The sequence below is a fragment of the Lithohypha guttulata genome (assembly GCF_036872675.1).
Source record: "Lithohypha guttulata strain CCFEE 5908 chromosome Unknown scaffold_5, whole genome shotgun sequence".
Taxonomy (NCBI): Eukaryota; Fungi; Ascomycota; class Eurotiomycetes; order Chaetothyriales; family Trichomeriaceae; genus Lithohypha; species Lithohypha guttulata.
In genome coordinates, this window is record NW_027042754.1 from 300,116 (window position 1) to 318,350 (window position 18,235).

The 18,235-nt window shown below is 48.4% G+C and overlaps 10 protein-coding genes across 10 annotated transcripts; 4 read left to right on the forward strand and 6 right to left on the reverse strand.

Annotated features, from left to right (window-relative positions):
- Positions 1-602: 602 nt before the first annotated feature.
- Positions 603-1,415, forward strand: LTR64_006552 (uncharacterized protein; the record flags this gene model as incomplete). Its single annotated transcript, XM_064900882.1, has 3 exons — positions 603-804; positions 850-1,167; positions 1,213-1,415. 3 exons carry the CDS (start codon positions 603-605, stop codon positions 1,413-1,415), a joined length of 723 nt encoding a protein of 240 aa, XP_064751958.1.
- A 325-nt stretch (positions 1,416-1,740) lies between these two features.
- On the reverse strand, positions 1,741-3,176 carry OLA1 (Obg-like ATPase; the record flags this gene model as incomplete). The annotated part of the gene is made up of 3 exons (XM_064900883.1): positions 1,741-2,292; positions 2,489-3,046; positions 3,102-3,176. 3 exons carry the CDS (start codon positions 3,174-3,176, stop codon positions 1,741-1,743), a joined length of 1,185 nt encoding a protein of 394 aa, XP_064751959.1.
- An 809-nt stretch (positions 3,177-3,985) lies between these two features.
- LTR64_006554 (uncharacterized protein) lies at positions 3,986-4,333 on the reverse strand (the record flags this gene model as incomplete). Its single annotated transcript, XM_064900884.1, has 1 exon — positions 3,986-4,333. One exon carries the CDS (start codon positions 4,331-4,333, stop codon positions 3,986-3,988), a length of 348 nt encoding a protein of 115 aa, XP_064751960.1.
- Positions 4,334-5,028: 695 nt separating this feature from the next.
- On the forward strand, positions 5,029-5,756 carry LTR64_006555 (uncharacterized protein; the record flags this gene model as incomplete). Its single annotated transcript, XM_064900885.1, has 2 exons — positions 5,029-5,411; positions 5,468-5,756. 2 exons carry the CDS (start codon positions 5,029-5,031, stop codon positions 5,754-5,756), a joined length of 672 nt encoding a protein of 223 aa, XP_064751961.1.
- Positions 5,757-7,325: 1,569 nt separating this feature from the next.
- On the reverse strand, positions 7,326-7,664 carry PAM18 (mitochondrial import inner membrane translocase subunit TIM14; the record flags this gene model as incomplete). Its single annotated transcript, XM_064900886.1, has 2 exons — positions 7,326-7,603; positions 7,643-7,664. The coding sequence occupies 2 exons, from the start codon at positions 7,662-7,664 to the stop codon at positions 7,326-7,328; spliced, it is 300 nt and encodes a 99-aa protein (XP_064751962.1).
- Positions 7,665-7,976: 312 nt separating this feature from the next.
- Positions 7,977-8,615, forward strand: LTR64_006557 (uncharacterized protein; the record flags this gene model as incomplete). The annotated part of the gene is made up of 2 exons (XM_064900887.1): positions 7,977-7,981; positions 8,036-8,615. The coding sequence occupies 2 exons, from the start codon at positions 7,977-7,979 to the stop codon at positions 8,613-8,615; spliced, it is 585 nt and encodes a 194-aa protein (XP_064751963.1).
- Positions 8,616-9,437: 822 nt separating this feature from the next.
- Positions 9,438-10,592, reverse strand: LTR64_006558 (uncharacterized protein; the record flags this gene model as incomplete). The annotated part of the gene is made up of 1 exon (XM_064900888.1): positions 9,438-10,592. One exon carries the CDS (start codon positions 10,590-10,592, stop codon positions 9,438-9,440), a length of 1,155 nt encoding a protein of 384 aa, XP_064751964.1.
- A 1,056-nt stretch (positions 10,593-11,648) lies between these two features.
- Positions 11,649-13,967, forward strand: AGP2 (general amino acid permease agp2; the record flags this gene model as incomplete). Its single annotated transcript, XM_064900889.1, has 7 exons — positions 11,649-12,100; positions 12,150-12,178; positions 12,347-12,569; positions 12,619-12,979; positions 13,062-13,439; positions 13,496-13,872; positions 13,928-13,967. The coding sequence occupies 7 exons, from the start codon at positions 11,649-11,651 to the stop codon at positions 13,965-13,967; spliced, it is 1,860 nt and encodes a 619-aa protein (XP_064751965.1).
- A 741-nt stretch (positions 13,968-14,708) lies between these two features.
- On the reverse strand, positions 14,709-15,762 carry LTR64_006560 (uncharacterized protein; the record flags this gene model as incomplete). The annotated part of the gene is made up of 2 exons (XM_064900890.1): positions 14,709-15,598; positions 15,657-15,762. 2 exons carry the CDS (start codon positions 15,760-15,762, stop codon positions 14,709-14,711), a joined length of 996 nt encoding a protein of 331 aa, XP_064751966.1.
- Positions 15,763-16,468: 706 nt separating this feature from the next.
- On the reverse strand, positions 16,469-17,682 carry LTR64_006561 (uncharacterized protein; the record flags this gene model as incomplete). The annotated part of the gene is made up of 2 exons (XM_064900891.1): positions 16,469-17,599; positions 17,635-17,682. 2 exons carry the CDS (start codon positions 17,680-17,682, stop codon positions 16,469-16,471), a joined length of 1,179 nt encoding a protein of 392 aa, XP_064751967.1.
- Between the last annotated feature and the right edge of the window lie 553 nt (positions 17,683-18,235).

Consider the following 18,235-nt stretch of genomic DNA (forward strand, 5'->3'; position numbering starts at 1 on the left):
CAGGAATCCCTTCGACACTACTAGCCAGCACGCATTTCAAACAGGACTGATCTTCTGTGCACATTTGGAATGGCGCCCGTAGACTTTGCCTCAATGTCGTTTCCAGTATGGTTTGCATTCCTCTCCTTGTTGATCTATTGCTTTGGTCGTCTCCTTCTTGCTTTCTTATACCAGGGTTTTGCGAGCCAACATAGCATCGTTGAGTGCAATGATGATGCTGAGAAAGGCAGCCAGCAAGCAGCCGGCGCTCGAGATCAGGATGCAGTGTTCGAATTGGAGAAGCGAGCATTTCTTGGTAGGGTGAGTTCAATTTGAGGTTGCAAAGGTCCATGTGCTCACCACCATAGACTTGGCTCTTTGTATGTCATCTGAGCCGCTTTCAAAATCCAGGAGACTATCATGTGTTCGAACTAGCTGGAATTTCATTCTTCGTTGTTCTGGGAAAGGACTCAAAGCTCAGAGCATTTCATAACGTTTGCCGTCATCGAGCTTATACTGTGGTCAGGAAGGCCACTGGCAATTCGAACCAGCTACACTGCAAATACCACGGTTGGTCGTATTCGACTGAAGGTAAACTGGTCAAAGCACCAAAGTTCGAGGAGATGCCTGGTTTCCGGTTTGAGGACAATGGCTTGTTCGAGGTCAAACTCATTTCAACAGCTGAAGGCCTGCTATTTGTCAACTTTAGTTCTGGAACAATAGATATACCATTCGTGGGTTTCAAATCAAGTCTGCCAACGCGTCATCTGCATTGCGCCATCACCGGTGTTTCTATTGATACGACACTGAATTGGAAAGTGATCGGTAAGCTTGGATAGACGAAGGTGAGCCAGGTGCTGATCATGGTAGCAAATGATTTCAAGGAGCAGGCAAAACAGGCTGAGACACATTTCGACTGGGCTCAACCTTGGCGAAAGCAAAAAGTGGTACGACAGCTGGATCCGTTGAGCTTGCTGAGAGAACTCGAAGAAGGATTGTGGTGCACGATAAGCATAATACCGAAAGGACCAAGGGCGACGGTTGTGAAATTTGACATTTTGAACCGAGCTAGCACCGTAGTGCCAGTAACACTTGTGTCAAGATGGAAGGCGCGACTCGAGCAAGAGATTCAATCGGCAGCGGCCAAGTCGAGAGGGCAGTCGGCTTCATTTACGTATGAATGTGGAGGTAAGTGCACTTGCTGCTCGCGTACACAGAGTTGATAATTACTAGGACGTATGATCGAGCTTTCGGCGATCCTGGATCAGCAAGTCCGCATCGAATCGATGTCGGGGACAAAGAGCCGTCCTATGCTTCGATTTACTGGAACTGAGAACTTCGACTTCGAAGCTGAAGCTCTTGCAGATACTCTCGACCGACAGGCAAACCTTGCTTGCTCAATGAAGTCGATATGCTCGCGAGCCGTGGAGTGGTGATCCAAGGTTGGACGCAGGATGCGACGCGAGCATTTCAGTACAGCGATCAGTACAAATTGTTGCAGCCTTCAAGTGACAGCAAACATACCTTCTTCGAGAGAAAGTTATCGACGCTGGATTGAGCCTTGGTTTCAAGACTGACCCTCACATAGACAAGGCCTGCCGGGAAAGAACTTGCGACCGATGACAGTTGTGGAAGGCAGCACCGGTTCAGTAGGAGATGGTGATTTGAAAATGGATCTGTTGTAGACTTGATAAGATCTGCTATGCTCTCAGAATTCAGTCAAACCTATATGGGTATCACATCGCATTCACTAATACACCACTATGCTTTAGCAGCACCAGCCTTGATTAGCAATATATCGCCGTCCTCCACAACATACTCCTTGCCTTTTGTCATTACCTTGCCGGCAGCCTTGACCTTGGCCTCGTCACCTAATTCTTTCAGAGTGTCGAAATTGTAGACAATGACCTGAATGAAGGTCTTCTCAAAGTCGGTGTGAATGACACCTGCAGCGGAGGGAGCTTTGGTACCCTTTCGGATTGTCCATTGTCGTACTTCATCCTCACCGGTAGTGAAGAAACTACCCAGGTTCAGGGCTTGTCTCATTGTGGTTATGGCCTTTGGCAGAGCAGATTTGGTGTTCAGCTTCTTGCATTCTTCGTCGACCTCGGCTTGAGTCTCGAATTGTGACAGTCGTTCTTCAAAGCACACAGAGATTGGCAGGACTGGATCACCAGCTGCGTGCTCTTTCAACCACTCCATGACTTTGGGAAGGTATTTGTTTTTCTGTCGCAGGTAATCTTTCTCGCTTAGGTTGATCATGTAGACGACCGGCTTTGCGCTGAGCAAGAACAGGGGGTTGATGACTTCGACCTACAATGCTGGTTAGCAGCCGTACTGCTCTGGACTTGCACATATCTTCGTGGTATGGTAGGTCAGATGGGACTTCTTCTCATGCAATCTCGTTTGCGTTGTTTTAGGTGAGATTGCTCGACGAGCTGGGATTATGTCGAACGTATAGTTCTTGTTCATCATGGAAAGGGAAGACAAGTACTTCTCCAAGACTTACCTCTTTCGGAGCCCAATTACCCTGTCGAACATCTTTGCCGTCCTTCAGCCATTCTAGGATCTTGTCAACCGTTGCTTCTTCCTCTTTCATCTTCTTCATCTCCAATGATTGGCCACCTCGTCGGGTCAATTTCGATAGAGCATCCTTTGCCTTCTCTACGAACTCAATGTCCTTGATTCTCAACTCGTCGGCAATAATGTCTAGATCTCGAGTAGGGTTCACGTCGCCTTCAACGTGGGTGATTTCAGCATCGTCGAAACAACGCACCACCTGGAATATGGCATCGACAGCTCTGATATGTGACAAGAAAGCATTTCCAAGACCAGCACCAGTGGATGCACCTCTTGTCAAACCAGCGATATCGTAGACTGTCAAGTTTGCAGGCACTTGGGACTTTGGTTTGTAGTAGTCGCATAGCCAGTCAAATCTTGGGTCTGGCACTATGACCTTTGCTTCTTCTGGATCGATGGTTGCGAATGGAAAGTTGGCGGGGTTGCCCAGATGGCATTTTGTGATGGATTGGAACAGCGTCGATTTGCCCACGTTAGCCAGACCAACCTGCGTTCTCTGTTAGTCGCATGTCTCTATGGAGAAATCAGGCTGCCCTACATACGATACCACTCTTCAGGTTGTTTCCTGGTCGGCCCAGCAAGATCTTCTCTTCTTTGACAGCTTTCTTCGGAGGCATCTTTTTCTTTTTGGCGTATGACCGTTTTTGAAAAGAAGTTCCGAATGGCTGGAATACGAAAGTAGAGCACGGTTCAAGCGCGAAACCAGTCGCGTGTTTTCTTAAAGGTTGGATAGAAGTGAAGAAAATTGTGCAAGATCTGGAGAAAGACGTGGTTAGAATTTGGCGCCTGTGATAGGCGACTGTATGCAAGAGCTACCACTAGAAATGAAGAAAAGTTAGGGTTGAGATGAACTCCAACATGATCGAAATGTGAGGCCGGACGACATGGATTGAACCAAAATTTGCAACGAATCTGCGAAGTCTGCCAAGAACTCGGTCAACCTTCTTCACAATTACGAAGTGTTTGCACAGTGCAGAGGTATCCTCACTTCCAATTCTCGGCCGTGGTCCGGTGGAAGGCATAGGTCAATGATTCAACAACTTAATAAAGTACAGTGACTGCATTGAGGCGATTCCGAACTACAAAGAGCTCAACTACAACCTCAGCCATGGTAGATTGCCTTTGTTATGATAAAGTTGCGACCACGCTTGCCTTACTATGGCACACGGAAACTCTGCCATCCTGCCAGTACGATTGAAACTGTGCAGCAGACAGGCTGCTTGTTTCCAGATGTTCGTTTGTGACCGTAACCACTATAGCTTCCTCGTTGTGATATGCGAAGGTAGTACCTATCCGAATCCTTAACTCTGAAGTCCTAGAGACCCTAGTCTGCTCATGTTCGATCAGTTATATTCTTTAAGTGCCAGCGCAGTATGCGAAGCTAGAGCAAAAATACAACCGCACTCTCATTCCCAATCCACTTACCTTACAGTTTCAGCGCACTATCTAGTGGCCAGCCTGCCCTCTTGACTCGATCGTGCTCGGCTTGCAAGTCACTGACCTCAATCACAATTTCCACACCGGTGGGCCACGCTCTGAACTGTGCTCTGTTTTCTGGTTTTCGCGCGGCGTCAGGATACTCGTCTGATCGTTTCGTGCTGAGGCCGAGCTGAATCGTGTCGAGACCAAGGTGAGCATATCCTGTCGTAGAAGTCGGGTCGTCCTTGTTTGGTTCGTGGCGGAGAACCTGAAAACCAAGCACGCGAGTATAGAAACCAATGGCAGAAGGGAGTGACTTCGGAAACAGCTCTATGCGAAGAGTGGCACCTCGCATATTAGGAAATGGCTTGAGAGACAACAGTCCAGATGCTTTCTATCGACGTCGTCGGAGTAAAAAGTGCAGGTTCGGACACGCTTTTGGAATGCCTCGATATGGGGTATATATCAATCGCGCGATTCTCACCAGTTCCGCAAGTAGTTTCTATACCTGAAATTGTAGTAAAGCAGGAAAGACTCAAACGCAGAACTTATCCAGGAAGCCCTCGCTGACTTGGTACTCGCGTAATCTTGGCAATCATGTTAGGAAGGCATGACTCGGACTCTCATGGAGGTTCAAGTCAACACTGCCTCACGTCAATACCAACGAAGTCTGCCAAAGACGAAGGTTGCCAGATTTGGCTGGAGTCCGATTGTCTAGAAAGGCACAGGTATAAGAAAGGCCTTCTCCAGTTCGGGAGTATGCTTGAGCATCTGCAGGGTCTATGCATTGTGGATTTTGACCCTTTTCAATAAGAAACACTTCGAGATACCACACATCTGTAAGCAAGAGGAGCAGAGGAAGTTGTCGCGCTGGAGAAGTCTACAAACATTACCAACACGATCATCATTATGACGACAATTTATACATTTCTCCATGCTACCCCAGAGGACGTCCGAACATGATGGTTAAAAGGTAGCTGGCTCATGTTTTATATTGCTTGTACTTCAAGTCCTGAACGAAACAAGATATCTGCTTCAAAAACAGACACGATGTCCGACACAAAGCCGCTCAAGCTTCATGCCCATGCCACCGGGCCCAACCCAATCAAGATTGCAATCGCCCTAGAATTTCTAAATGTGCCCTACGAGGTCAAGATGTGGGAATTTGGTGACGATCCAAAGAAAGGTTTGAAAGGAGAGACGTTTACTCGCATCAACGAGAATGGACGTGTGCCAGCTCTCGAAGATCCCAACACAGGAGTCGTCAGTTGGGAGAGCGGAGCGATCATGAATTATGTAAGGCGTGTGTACGACAAACAGGGTAAACTGGGCCCGAAGGAGAAGGGAGAGCAAGCAATCGTCGACTTAGAGAAGTGGGAGTACTTCTTGCTTACCACACTGGGACCGATGTCAGGACAGGTGAACTGGTTCAGGTGGGTTTGTACGACACGATGACTGATGCGTTGTTGCTGACTAGGTTGACACTTAGGCATTATCACTCACAAAAGAACGAGGACGCTCTGAAGAGATATGTTGAGCAGACTTATCGCTGCTACGGTGTGATCGAAGGTCAACTTGCCAAGTCTGGTGGTGAGAGCATCTTGCCTGGCAAGATCACGGCTGCTGACGTACATTTCTACCCCTGGATCTTGCAGTACGAGTATGCGGGATTGAGCCTGGATAGCTACCCAAATCTGGCGAAGTGGTTTCGGAATATGAAGGAGATGAAGGAGGTGAAAGCCGCGTATCAGAAGATCGAACAGGCACCAAAGCCGTGAAATAACAAAGGGATTGAAGGGGGACAGAATTGTGCGAGTGACGACGCTTGGTGTATAGAAAGGCGAGTGATGCGAGCGATCCTTGACATGCACAGGTGTACGTAGTACCGTGACCTGCTTTGCCTATCAGAAAGGCGCATGATGCCTGTTCGTGGTATCGGCAGGTGATTGTGTCAGTAACCAAACACTACCTTCAATTTTCGATTGACCTAAAACGGACGTCCATCGTGTTGTTGGTTACCTATTCCTCCTCTTGCAATTTCAGCTCTTTTGACGATAGTCTCCAAGACATAAAATTACACAGACACTTCTCAAACGATGTCCTCCTTCAGACTCACGAAACCATCACTGTCGCAATGCTGGAAGAGAACTAACAGCATTCTGGCACCTTTAAATATGCTCAAGGCTTACTCGCCATATACATACAATAAACTCTCCAACTTGGCGACAGCCCAAACACTTTTCACCAAGCGTGGTGGGCACACGATCGTGCGGCAACATTTGAACCCCCTGCTACGGGCGCATAACATGTCCACGAAATACGGCTTCTCTGTTGTCTCCAAAACGCTTGAGCTCGCTCGAGACGAGCGATTGGTCTTCAGTGGTGGAACACCAGCAGCCTGGAAATGCCGAGATTGCTTCCAGGGAAATAGAGTCAAACCCGTTGCTTGGTGCGTGGATGAAAATCAGTTCATGGCTTTCGAGTTCGAAGTAGCTGCGGCAGGAGAACCACATCAGGATGTTTCCGAATTTAAACAGCATCACACCCTGCTAAACGAGATCCAACATGTCCTCGGCCGATATGAGCTGCAAAGTTTGGTGGGGATCCATGTAAAATCTGTTAGCCGACCACATGCTGCATGGTCTGAACTGAAATAAACACAGCAATCCGTTGCAAGACATTGTGCACGAGGAGCCGATGTTTGAAGTGGATACGATAGTATACAAGCTCTTCACAGTTGTCCTGTAGTAGTGATCAGCTGTCAGCTCAAATAATACAGTGGCCCGGTGAGCAATATAGTAGATGTTGACAGTGACTCGCAACACTACTTTGGGCTGCGATTGTCGGAACCTCGACTGTGGCCGCTAAACAACCAACGCCGAAAGTGCATTGGGAGTGGTTTGACGGAAGTTGAAATATGATGCAATCTAACGCAGTTCGAACCAAGGAAGATGAAATTGCAGATCGTGGTGAGGCCATCAAGATGTCGATAGAGACCCGTTACCAACCGCTTCTCGTCCTTGGTTTCCCATATTGTCAGTCTCTCCCCAAAAGACGCGAGTTCCTGCTTACATCCCGTCTTTCTGCGACGGCTTGGCCGGTAAATTACACATAGATTGTACAGTGTCTTTTTGCAAGGTAGGTAGAGATTCATAACTTTGCGAGCCAAAAGATGCCGTATGATGGCACAACCCACACTTTCCACCCAACTCCTAACGCCATGCTTCTTGTAACATATTAAAGCACATTCTAGAAGACCATGAACAGGTCTGGTTGCAAGATGTCGTCCATATTGCACCTCACTCTTAATTCCTGCTCGAGAGAATGTCGAAGGTTCGGTTCTTGCACTATCCACCTCTTTCCAACAACTCTTTCGCTTCGTTCACTTTCGTCGCTAGATAAGGACTCCCACCTCTATCAGGATGGTTTAGAAGCATCAGTTTCCTATGATTTTTCCTGATCTTCTCTCGTGCTACTTCGCGGTTGCCTAATGTTCGTTCATTGAGCTCGAGTATCAGTGCTGCCTCCTTCCGTGTCATCGTTGATTCGAATCCACCTTTGTAGAATGCTTTGCCAATTGCACTGACTGCGTCTGGATTCTTCCACCTGCGGAATGCGACCAGACCTGCGCGGCCGAAGAATGCAGCTGCCGCGATGCCGACACCAGCGGCTAGAGTTGACGCCATGTTGCCGTGGTCGAATATATGTGCTGGATGATGTGGTTCAAGACGTCGCGCAAAGAGTCGATGTCTGAGATGTAGGACAGAGTGCTTGATGGTTAGAGAGAAATGATCTGCGGCGAAAGTCGAGTTCAGGGACCTTCACTGGATAAACTTCGGCAAAAGAGCCTAAAAAGAAAAAGAGGCGGTTCGTTTTTGCTGCGCTACCAACATTGTGGCCGACACGATTCTTTTTGTATACTTCTGGAGGTAGATCGCCGGACATCTGGCGCAGGAGTTGTTCGTTCTGTTCACCTGGCTTAGCACAACGCAGCCAAAATGAGGTATGCATGATTGGTGGACTATTTCTGCTTGCAGGATTTCTAATAAATACCTAGAATCGATACTTGTCACCTTTGCTCTCGACCTGTGTACCCTTCGAAGGGTATCACATTCGTACGGAACGATGCCAAACTCTTTCGTTTCTGTCGCTCAAAATGCCACAAAAACTTCAAAATGAAACGACAACCACGTAAACTCAAGTGGACCAAGACTCATCGTGCTCTACGTGGCAAGGAAATGATTGTTGATCAGAATTTGCTCCTCTCACAGTTTGCCAAACGCAGAAATGCGCCAGTGAAATATGATAGAAACCTTATGGCTTCGACAATCAAGGCGATGGAGAGGATTGAGGAGATTAGAGCGAAGAGGGAAAGAGTATTCACCAGAAAACGGCTTTCCGGCAAGACGCAACGAGAAAAGAAGAGGATGGAGGATCTCAAGGTCATTGCTACTGGAGAGCACCTCATCTCCAAGGAGTTACAAGATATGGAGCGAGTCAAGCAGGGTTTGGAGCCCGAAGAGCAACTTCAACCTCAAAGTCAGCTACTTGGAGAGGAAAGAACACGACAGAAAACGAAGAGGAGGATGCTCGTCAATGGAGGAGTACAGGAAGAGAACGAGATGGACGTTGACTAAGCACTTTACAGCGTGTTATTGTGACGAAGTTATGCGTGTGATACCCGGCGTACTGGCGTGCAAGGTTTGCTGGCAGAAGGAGGACCTGAAACAAAGAGATGCAACTTCAGGTTCGCGAATGACTATCAAGTTTCTATGGTACACAGAAGTATTGTAACAATGACTTGCTGTTCTAGCTTCAGACAAAGACGTGCTTTCAAAGGCCTGCGCTATTTTGGGATGTACTATTGACTGCAGCAGACAAATCGATATGCAATAAATGTTTGCAAGACTGCTGCTAGTTGTCTCAGCTATCGTTCAGATACCACGAACCTCACTAAAACGAAGAACAAAACAAGGTAAGCTTTACAACCCATCTCCAGTCATGTGCTTCGACCGTCACTACGAATGTGGTTGCGGCCATGCCGTTGCCGTCCGTGAGGACTGCATGGTTGCCCGAGTCAACCCATTGCGCTGCAGCACCTTAAAGTCTACTTTAGAGAAGAAGGATAGATATTGGGCGCTGCGTGACTGTCCTCCATGCGAGAATGACCACAAGAGAGAAATGGCCCGGATGAGAAGAGACGTGAAGAGCAAGGCCGATCGACTTAGAAGACAACTTGCGAAGGAAGAGAGAGGTTACTAGAGGCTACTGTGTCTAGTTTTTGGAAAGTCTCATTGCATGGGATGAATTACGAAGCAAGGTAGGTGCAAGTGCTAAGATTGAGTGAGAAGCTGAGGCGCAATAGATAATGTTCAATGGTATGTTTTGTCATTCATAGGTACAAGAATGTACGTACCTGCCTTCGCTACAATCTACAGAATCGCACCTGCTCTTTGTGCTCAGTGTTGTGGCGTTACTGGCTGTTCCACCATTAAACCGATAAGACTGCTTGTCACCTCCGCAGCTGCAAGGACTGTCACTTCACCAGGATTGTCGTAGATTGGACTTACCTCTACCACGTCGCCGCCAATGATGTTGATTCCGGTCAACCCGTCTAAGATACTCAACAGCTCGCGCGTCGTCCAGCCTCCAACTTCAGCCGTTCCTGTACCAGGAGCAAAGGCAGGATCAAGGACATCAATATCAACACTAACATATGTTGGTGTATTTCCAACACGAGTTTTGATTTTGTCGATAATTCCGGCAATGCTCAGATGGTCGATATCTCGAGCGGTGATGATCGTAAAGCCACAGCGAGCGTCGTTCCTCCAGTCATGTCGTTTGTTTATGGCTGGTGCTCGAATACCAGCATGTATCGAGGTCGAATTCAGGAGAAGTCCTTCCTCGTGGGCAAGATGCAAGAAGGTGCCATGGTTCACACCAGCATAATGAGAAAACCCTCCTCCAAGAACACTGGGATCCCAGGTGTCGATATGGCTATCAAAATGTACCACAGATACAGGACCCCAATGGTCTATTGTACTCCGCAGCGCAGCGAGCGTTGTTGTATGGTCTCCACCAAGGGTAACAATGCGAGGTACTGACGAAACAGTCGTGGTATTTGCAGTCCTACCCGACACCTTCTTGTGAGCCTCACCAAGCTGTTTCAAAGCCACGGTATTGTCAAGAAACGTCAACGGTGCATCACCGCAATCAACTATGTGCGCCCACGACTTGAAATGATTTCGATGAGTATAAGCATTCCACGCACTTGGCGGTGCGATACGACGAGATCCACGTCGTATACCTACAGGACCAAAACGCGTGCCAGGACGACCAGTGGTAGCAGTATCGAAGGGTGCTCCTATGATTGCAATATCATATCTCTCCACATGTTGTTCTGCTGACAGGCAATAGACCCAGGGTAAATTGGCAAAGGTGCTCAGGCCTGCGAATTTGAAGACTTCATCGTCGTGCCTCAAATCGCTGGATAACTGGGAGATAGGAATCTGACCTTGTGCTGCTATCCCTGCCACAGGTGGAAAGGTTACCTCTATGCAGCTTGCAGTGATCCAAACCAGGGTCACAAAGATGGCATAATTTGCCACGTGCATGGCTGGCCGTATTCAGCTTCGTGGCGCGTTGAGAATTGCTTTTCGGGAACTACGACGCTAGCAGTCTCGCAATTGTGACCCAAGGAAGTGTGTCACACAGAACAGACTGGATTGCAGGAACCGAGGACGCCACATAAGATTCGAAGCACTCTACACATCGGCTCATCTTTCTGGTAAGCTCAGAGCTTCTGCAATATAGGCGCTCCTGTAGTCTCATCATTCACGGGCAGAGCAACCACAATCAGCGCTAGCCTCGGTCGAGCGCCGTTAATTGACAGTGAAATTCTCACCAGACTGGGGTGTCGTGGGGCGGTTTCGACCTTTCAGTTTAACTGCCCATGCACACGGACAAACCACATAGAGATTCCCGACATACGACATCGATAATGGACTTGGTTGATCGTATTTATCTGGACCTAGCGTTATCGAACCCTTTGCTGCAAGTTCCACATGCATAAGCTACTCTACGTTAGCGATGAAGACCCTTCGATAAGCACGATCCGTAAAGGTATGCTGTTCCTGCTGACAGCTGAGCTACTGGATTACGCCTCCGAACAGCTGAGAAAACATGGTTTGTTCTAAAGCTCACGCCATGCAGAATCTGCTGTTCTCTAACTGAGCTCAGGCAAGTGTGGTGGTTAGTGGGGCTCGTGTGTGGGTGCAGTGACACAGCTCCCGCCAAGCTGGCCAAGTCAAGCTAAGAGGAGCGTGTCGTCTGCCCAGTAGAGCAAGCAACCTCTTCCTCACCTCCCACTTGCTGCACGATACCACTAAGGTATACCATGCATCACTTGACTCCGCTGGGCTCGCATAGTACTACCAAAAGCCTGGCCTCAGAAGTATGATCGATCAAATGTAAAGGCCAAGCTGAAGTTTGCATGGGCTGGACCATGATACAATTCAGAATGGCGAATCACGGTATCGCTCTCTTGCGCCTATAGTTGTGCCTTCCGCTTCGATCGATGCTTGCGATCCAGTACAAATACAATTCCTTATTCGCGCGGCTGGGGTGGTTTTCTTCTCTCTTTGGATTTTGAGCGCCCTTAGTTGCTAATCATGTCTGGAGAAAAGCACACTCTTGCTTACGACGACGTGACCATACACGATCCCAACGAGAAGACTGTGTATTCGCGAGACGAGACTGCACTCTCTAGTGGTGTCAGTCACGATCACAACGAGAAGAGTGTGCATCTGCGAGATCAAACTGCACTCTCTAGTGGTGTCAAACAAGATGTCCCCTACGACGATGTCGAACACGCTCGTAAAGGATCCCGCCGCAAGTCCTCGGTGATAGCTGCCATCAAGGATAATTATGGCCTGGTTGACGCCCCGTCGAGTGAGGCATCCAGTCTCAAAGCGGGTGTCGACTACACGCACAGAAAGCTCAAGCCCCGACATATTCAGCTTATTGGTATCGGTGGTACAATTGGTACCGCCTTGTACGTGAATATCGGTAGAGGTCTCCTGAATGGAGGTCCTGCCTCTCTGTTCATAGCGTTCAGTTTATGGTAAGCTGATTTCACATCACGGACTCACGCTCTACTAACGCGGCATCAGGTGTTCTGTAATCATGATGGTAACAAATTGTAAGACTTTCGATGCGCACAATGGCTTCCGTTTCCAGCAGCAAAACTTTCTCCGCAAACTCGAGTATTGATTGGAACATTTCCGGATCGTCACAGCCAGAGCACCCACCCCTTTCTGTCCACAAGCAGTTCTGCTTGCCCATGCACTATGGACTAACTTGTGACCAGGCATGTCTGAGATGGTCACCTACCTGCCCATATCTTCACCATTCATTCGGTTTGCTGGTCGCTGGGTTGACGATGCTTTTGGTTTTGCCGCCGGTTACAATTTCTTCATCTTCGAGGCTGCCCTTGTGCCATTCGAAATTGTGGCTTGCAACGTCATTATCCAGTTCTGGACAGATTCAATGCCAGCCGGTGCTACTATTGCCATCATCCTTGTGATCTATGCGTAAGACCCAAAAGCGCCTGTTGTGCCCAATGAAGCTGACGAACGCCAGTGCTGTTAATCTCTTCGCCGTCAAGTGGTACGGAGAGACCGAGTTCTGGATGGCCCTCGGCAAGGTGTTGCTCATCATTGGTCTCCTGTTTTACACTTTCGTTGTGATGTTGGGTGGTAATCCACTTGGCGACCGATTCGGATTCCGTTATTGGAAAAATCCAGGTTCATTCACGACGTTGTACGGCTACGAAGGCAATCTTGGCCGGTTCGTTGGTTTCCTCCAATGTCTTATCCAGGCCTCGTTCACGATCGCGGGCCCTGACTACGTATCCATGGCCGCTGGTGAGGCAGAAAATCCACGATGGGTTATGCCTCGTGCTTTCAGGGCTGTGTTTTATCGTCTCACCACTTTCTTCATGGTAAGTCAACTCTTCCGAACCTCTTCTGAGCAGACGATCTGGATCTTGCCGATCTGAAGTTCTGGGTTAACCAAAAATATAGCTCGGCTCTCTCGCCGTTGGCATCTTAGTGCCATACAACGACCCGGATCTCAGAGAGGCCTACCGAACAGGTGCCCCAGGTGCTGCAGCTTCGCCCTACGTTGCTTCCATGACACGACTCCGTATCAGTGTCCTTCCACACATCGTCAATGCCATGGTTTTGACGTCCGCACTATCAGCCGGCAATTCCTACGTCTACTGCGCCAGCCGAAGTTTGTATGGTATGGCTCTGGAAGGCAAAGCACCAAAATTCATGACCAGGTGCACCAAGAATGGTGTCCCGATCTACTGCGTGGTTGCAACATTACTCATTGCTCTTCTTGCCTTCCTGCAAGTCAGCAACAATGCAGCTATCGTGCTACAATGGTTTGTCAGCTTGGTACGTTCCCCAACTGTTCCACTTCTCCATCAACTATACTGACTCGTTCGCAACAGGTCACAGCCTCCCAGCTCATCAACTTCTGCTGCATGTGCTTCACCTACCTCTGCTTCCGACGCGCCCTCGCCGCACAAGGCATCTCTCGCGACTCACTCCCGCACAAGTCCTTCTGGCAACCCTGGGGCACATACTACGCTTTCATCATGTGCTTCATCATGGCATTCGTCGGCGGCTACACCGTCTTCCTCCCTGGTTTCTGGACCGTGCCAGACTTCCTCTTCAGCTACACTATGATTGCGGTGTTCCCGATTTTATACCTCGTCTGGAAAGTCATCCATAAGACCAAGATTGTCAAGCCTGAGGAAGCTGACCTCAAGAAGGATCTGGATGAGATTGAGGAGTATACTAGGAACTATGTTCCCACGCCACCAAAGTAAGTCCTCCCCTATACTCAACCGCGATCGAATCATTTGCTAAATCTTCTGTAGGAACGCTTTCGACAAGTGGTTCAACAAGATCTTCTCTTAGGAGGTTTCTAGGTGGCATCTTGCCACATACTAAATGTGTCTTTTGCGCACATGACTAGATACGATATATACAGGAACAGAAAGCAACAGGAAACAATTATCTGCGCTCCTTGACGTGTGATCATGTTCGACTGCACTTTCTGTTACTCGAAGCTCAGCATCCATCAGTGTTATGCTAGACGTCCTTTCCGGTACCTTAAATAATTGCGTAAGTCATGCTGTGGTTCATGTATGCACAGAAGGCGCTCTCAGATGACGATCTACATTTTCCTCTCACGCAGCCCAAATACTGGTTGACCTATATTGTACTGATAACGATAATGTTCTGGGGTATGGTGTTGTCTGCGGTGAAACGGTCGTTAAAAAGAACAATTCAAGTCCTTTGCAATTAAAATTGCAGGTAACAACCGCAGGTGCCTTTTTTGTTCAAAAAGTACTCGTAAAGTTCCAAGTGGAGAAATTATGGAAAAATTGTGCAAGTATGTTCACCATAAGTTGTATCATTCTTCGAGTCTTTTCTTTGTTCTTGGTGAACGGCTTCGCGCAAGGCTGCTTGCTTGTCTTCTTCTATTTCTATTGGAATGGGTTTCTGCTATTTCGTGAACATACACGTGGGTCGTCGTCTTCTCATGTTCTTGATCGCGATCGCCATTGTCTAACCTCGGTGAGGTTATGGATCGGCCATTTCCAGTTGTGGAGGGATCCTAGTAGTAGTGAACAGGTACTACCGGCCGTCCAAACTTCAAGCCCTCAAAGGCCCTCCGATCTGTATCCTCTCTCCCGTCGTCCTTTCTCCTTTGGTCAAGACCGGCCAACCCACACCACCCTCCTTCTTGAACAACACCATCTCCAACTTCGTGCCTAGGATCTTCTTCTCACACTTCTCCGGCACAAGCTCCTTCCACGTCTCGACTTTTCTGCGAAACCTCTTCCCGTCGCTAGTAGGCAAATCCAACTCGACACCACTTCCATCACCCAGAAACTCAACTTTGGCCCGCTCCTTGTCAATCTTCTTGAGATAGAAGCTCACGATGAGTGTGTTTCCAGTCTGGTAGAAATCGTTACGTACATCCTGCAATTCCTCTTCTGATGCGCTGCCGTCTGTTTTCTTCCCTCTCTTGCCGAGAAAACAGTGTCCGGTGCGTGTCTTGCAGCCCTCGATTTTCATGAACTCGTCGAATTCGAGGACACGTCTTTTACAGCATGTCCAGCCTTTGCTGCCTTCATGGAAGATGGGTATGCCAGGGTGATATGTGCATTCTGTGTCTCGACGTGTATCTGCTGAGTTCTTCCCACATGATCTGCGTTTGCATGTTGTGTTAGGTGGAACAGGTGTGTCAGGATCGTCGCTGTCTTCTTCGAGGCGTGGGTCTGGAGTCGAGGGTTTCTGGGGCGGTGCTATCGAGCTAAGAGACTCTGTCGTGGCGTCTTGATTGGGTACAACGGGCGTTACTGTATTCGTGCTTGAGATCGGTTTAAGACGTGGCTGGTCTGCTGCGAGTTGTGTTTCCTGCTTCTGTTTCGCGGGTTCTGCCGGTGTGTCGTCGACAGTAGAGTGCTTTCCTGCCGTGCACGGTGGAATTGCGAGGAATTCGTCGAAGGTTAGGAAGCGAGGTTTACAGCATTTCCATCCTGGGCATAGATTAGTCTGTTGTACGATAGAACTTTTCCTTCTCTGTTAGTGTTTTACCCTTCTGTCCTTCGTGGAACTCCGGTGGTCCTGGATGGTATACACATTCCTCATCGGGATCTGTGAAGACCTTGCCGCACCCTTTATGTACGCACTTCTGTGCCATACTTCAGTGTTGAGGAGCAGCTGTGGTGCGCTGATTGAAACTATGCAGAGCAGGAAGTTTAAGGCTCTTGCGTCTTTTCTGAGCGTTTCCGCCGTATCGTGCTTCGAGCTATAAAGTAGGCGAGATCGTGTCAGAACCCTAGATAGGCACTGCTTCACAAGGTTCTGCATTCAAAAGGTTACACATGGAATGAAAATATTGGGTGCCTGAGGCAAGCACAATCCTCGATGTTTCTAGAAATTCGTACGCGAAGAACAACGTGCACTGCATCATTGATGCGATAGAAATGCCGAGCAAAAAGACATGAAACATCGAGATTGAACAGTATAGGGTAATCTATTGTTACAATTAATCTATTGAGTTGAGTAGTGATTTTGATTGAGGAGCCTTAAGCTCCTCTACTGTAATGCTCTCCTCTAAGTAGAGGTCAGCATGAACAGCTTCGTAAGTCTATAGAAGTGGCCGTGTCGATGAACAGGACGTATATACAATAATACAAGAATTGTTCGTGAGTATTCAAGCTGCTGACTCTTTTCTTCGTCAATGCCATACCTAAAGTCTGTTGCAGATATCCTTCCCGATTCTTCCTTTGATATGCTAGAATCAGCACGGGTATGGAACTTTGGAAGGTCATATAGGAATTAGATGTCGACCACCAGAAGAGTCGAGAATTGTGAGTGGTGAGTTCGAATTGGTCCTACCCTGCCTATTGTTCTATTCTGCGTCTCTTCTTGTCACCTTCACCTTCCGGTACTGGGTTCTCCGCCACAAAGTTTGATGATCTGCTACCTTTCGAGCTTAGAGGTCGTGCAAATGGTGGCGCGGTCGTCGCAGTTTGTGAACATGGCGTCGCATTTGCGGTCATCTCAGATCCACGAAGTTCATGGTGCTCTTCTGTATGATCATCATCCCTAATGTCAAAGTGCACGTCTGTTTCGTCGTGCTCATCAGAACTGGGCGGTGATTGAGGATCCATCTCTTCGTCGTCGTCGATTAGACTTGGTGCTTGAGTTGACTCGTTCGTTGGAGACGGAACAAGTGGCATAAAGTGGTGGAATGACTGTTCTTCGGCCGGGGTCTGGACAGCGGAAAGAGAACCACTCATACTCGCGCAAACCTGGTTCGGTGCAGCTGGTTTGCGAGCATTGCTACCAGCATTGACAGACTTACCACTTGGCTTTTTACCAGCAACATGTGGATGCCTGCTATTCTTAGGCGTGGGCAATGGTGAGTCAAAGTCCACGAATGCGTCGAATTCCCATTCCTCATGCAGATCATCTCTTCGCTTCGCTTCAGCAACGGCTTCCTCGAGATTGATGCCAGTTTCTCGACTTTGAACCAGCGCAGACAAGTGGGGTGTATCTGAGTTCTGTACTTGCGGCGAGCGTATCCTTGGCTTAGCAGATTTGCGTTCTGACTTGGGTATGAAGCCTCCCTGGACAATCGGCCGAGCTAGAGTATCTTTGGACATCAAGTGTGCTGTTTTCACAAGAGGGTGTGTGCTAGAAGTTGTCGCTGAAACGATGATAGGAGACGGTGTAACGGCTATCGGCGTCGTGACCACTGAAGGAGGTGCAGAAACAACAGAAGCATCTTTCACTAATCCTGCATCGTCAACTTCTATAGGCTCACCACACCCTTCGGCTGCCGCATCGTGGCTAGCATAGTTCCTCTGATGACCGATTCGGCAGTGGTTAATGAAACCTTGGGCACTTCCAAAGTCCAATCGGCCACAATCGGGACACACCAGCTTGACCATTTTCCCGTCAGACTTGCGCTTAAGAATCATCGGACCAGTTGGCTTTTGTTTAGGTTCGCAAAAACCGGCAGGCAATCCCTGGTATAATGCACGCTGGGATCTTGACGTCTTACCAACCATTTGAGCAAAGTCAGTATGAACACCTCGTGTGGATCGGCCATGATGAGGTACCATCAGAGGAGCAGACATTTCAGCCTTGCCACCATCAAATTGATGATCTGGCAGGAGCCACCTAGCGTAGTGTCGAGTATACGGGCCGTCTGTGACTCCCCAAGGTGCTGGCGAGCGAGCTGGATTTTTCTCAGATGGCTTGCGTACTGCCGGCCCTTGACCTAAGGATACTTGTTCTGAAGGCTGGCGAAGAGCTGGATATGGTATCTCGGTACATCTGCGTAGTTGTTCCAACGCCACTTGACACTTTGCTAGTTCTTGGTCAATCAGCCTCAATTCTCTGTGCTTCATCAAGATTTCCAAACTCAATTGGGAGGAAATTGTCTGTCTCATAGTTGCCAACTGAGCATCTTCACAAGACTTGACCTTCTCACATGAGGACGAGGAGGGGATATCTTCCATCTGAACGTCAGCAGCAGGATTTGAGGGAGGACTTGATTTATGTGAATCAACTGGAGGTTCTGAGCACTTCTCAGGTTGAACTTTGATGAAATCATGATCATTCAGAGGACTTGTAAGTGCTTTCAGCCCGTCACTGACAAG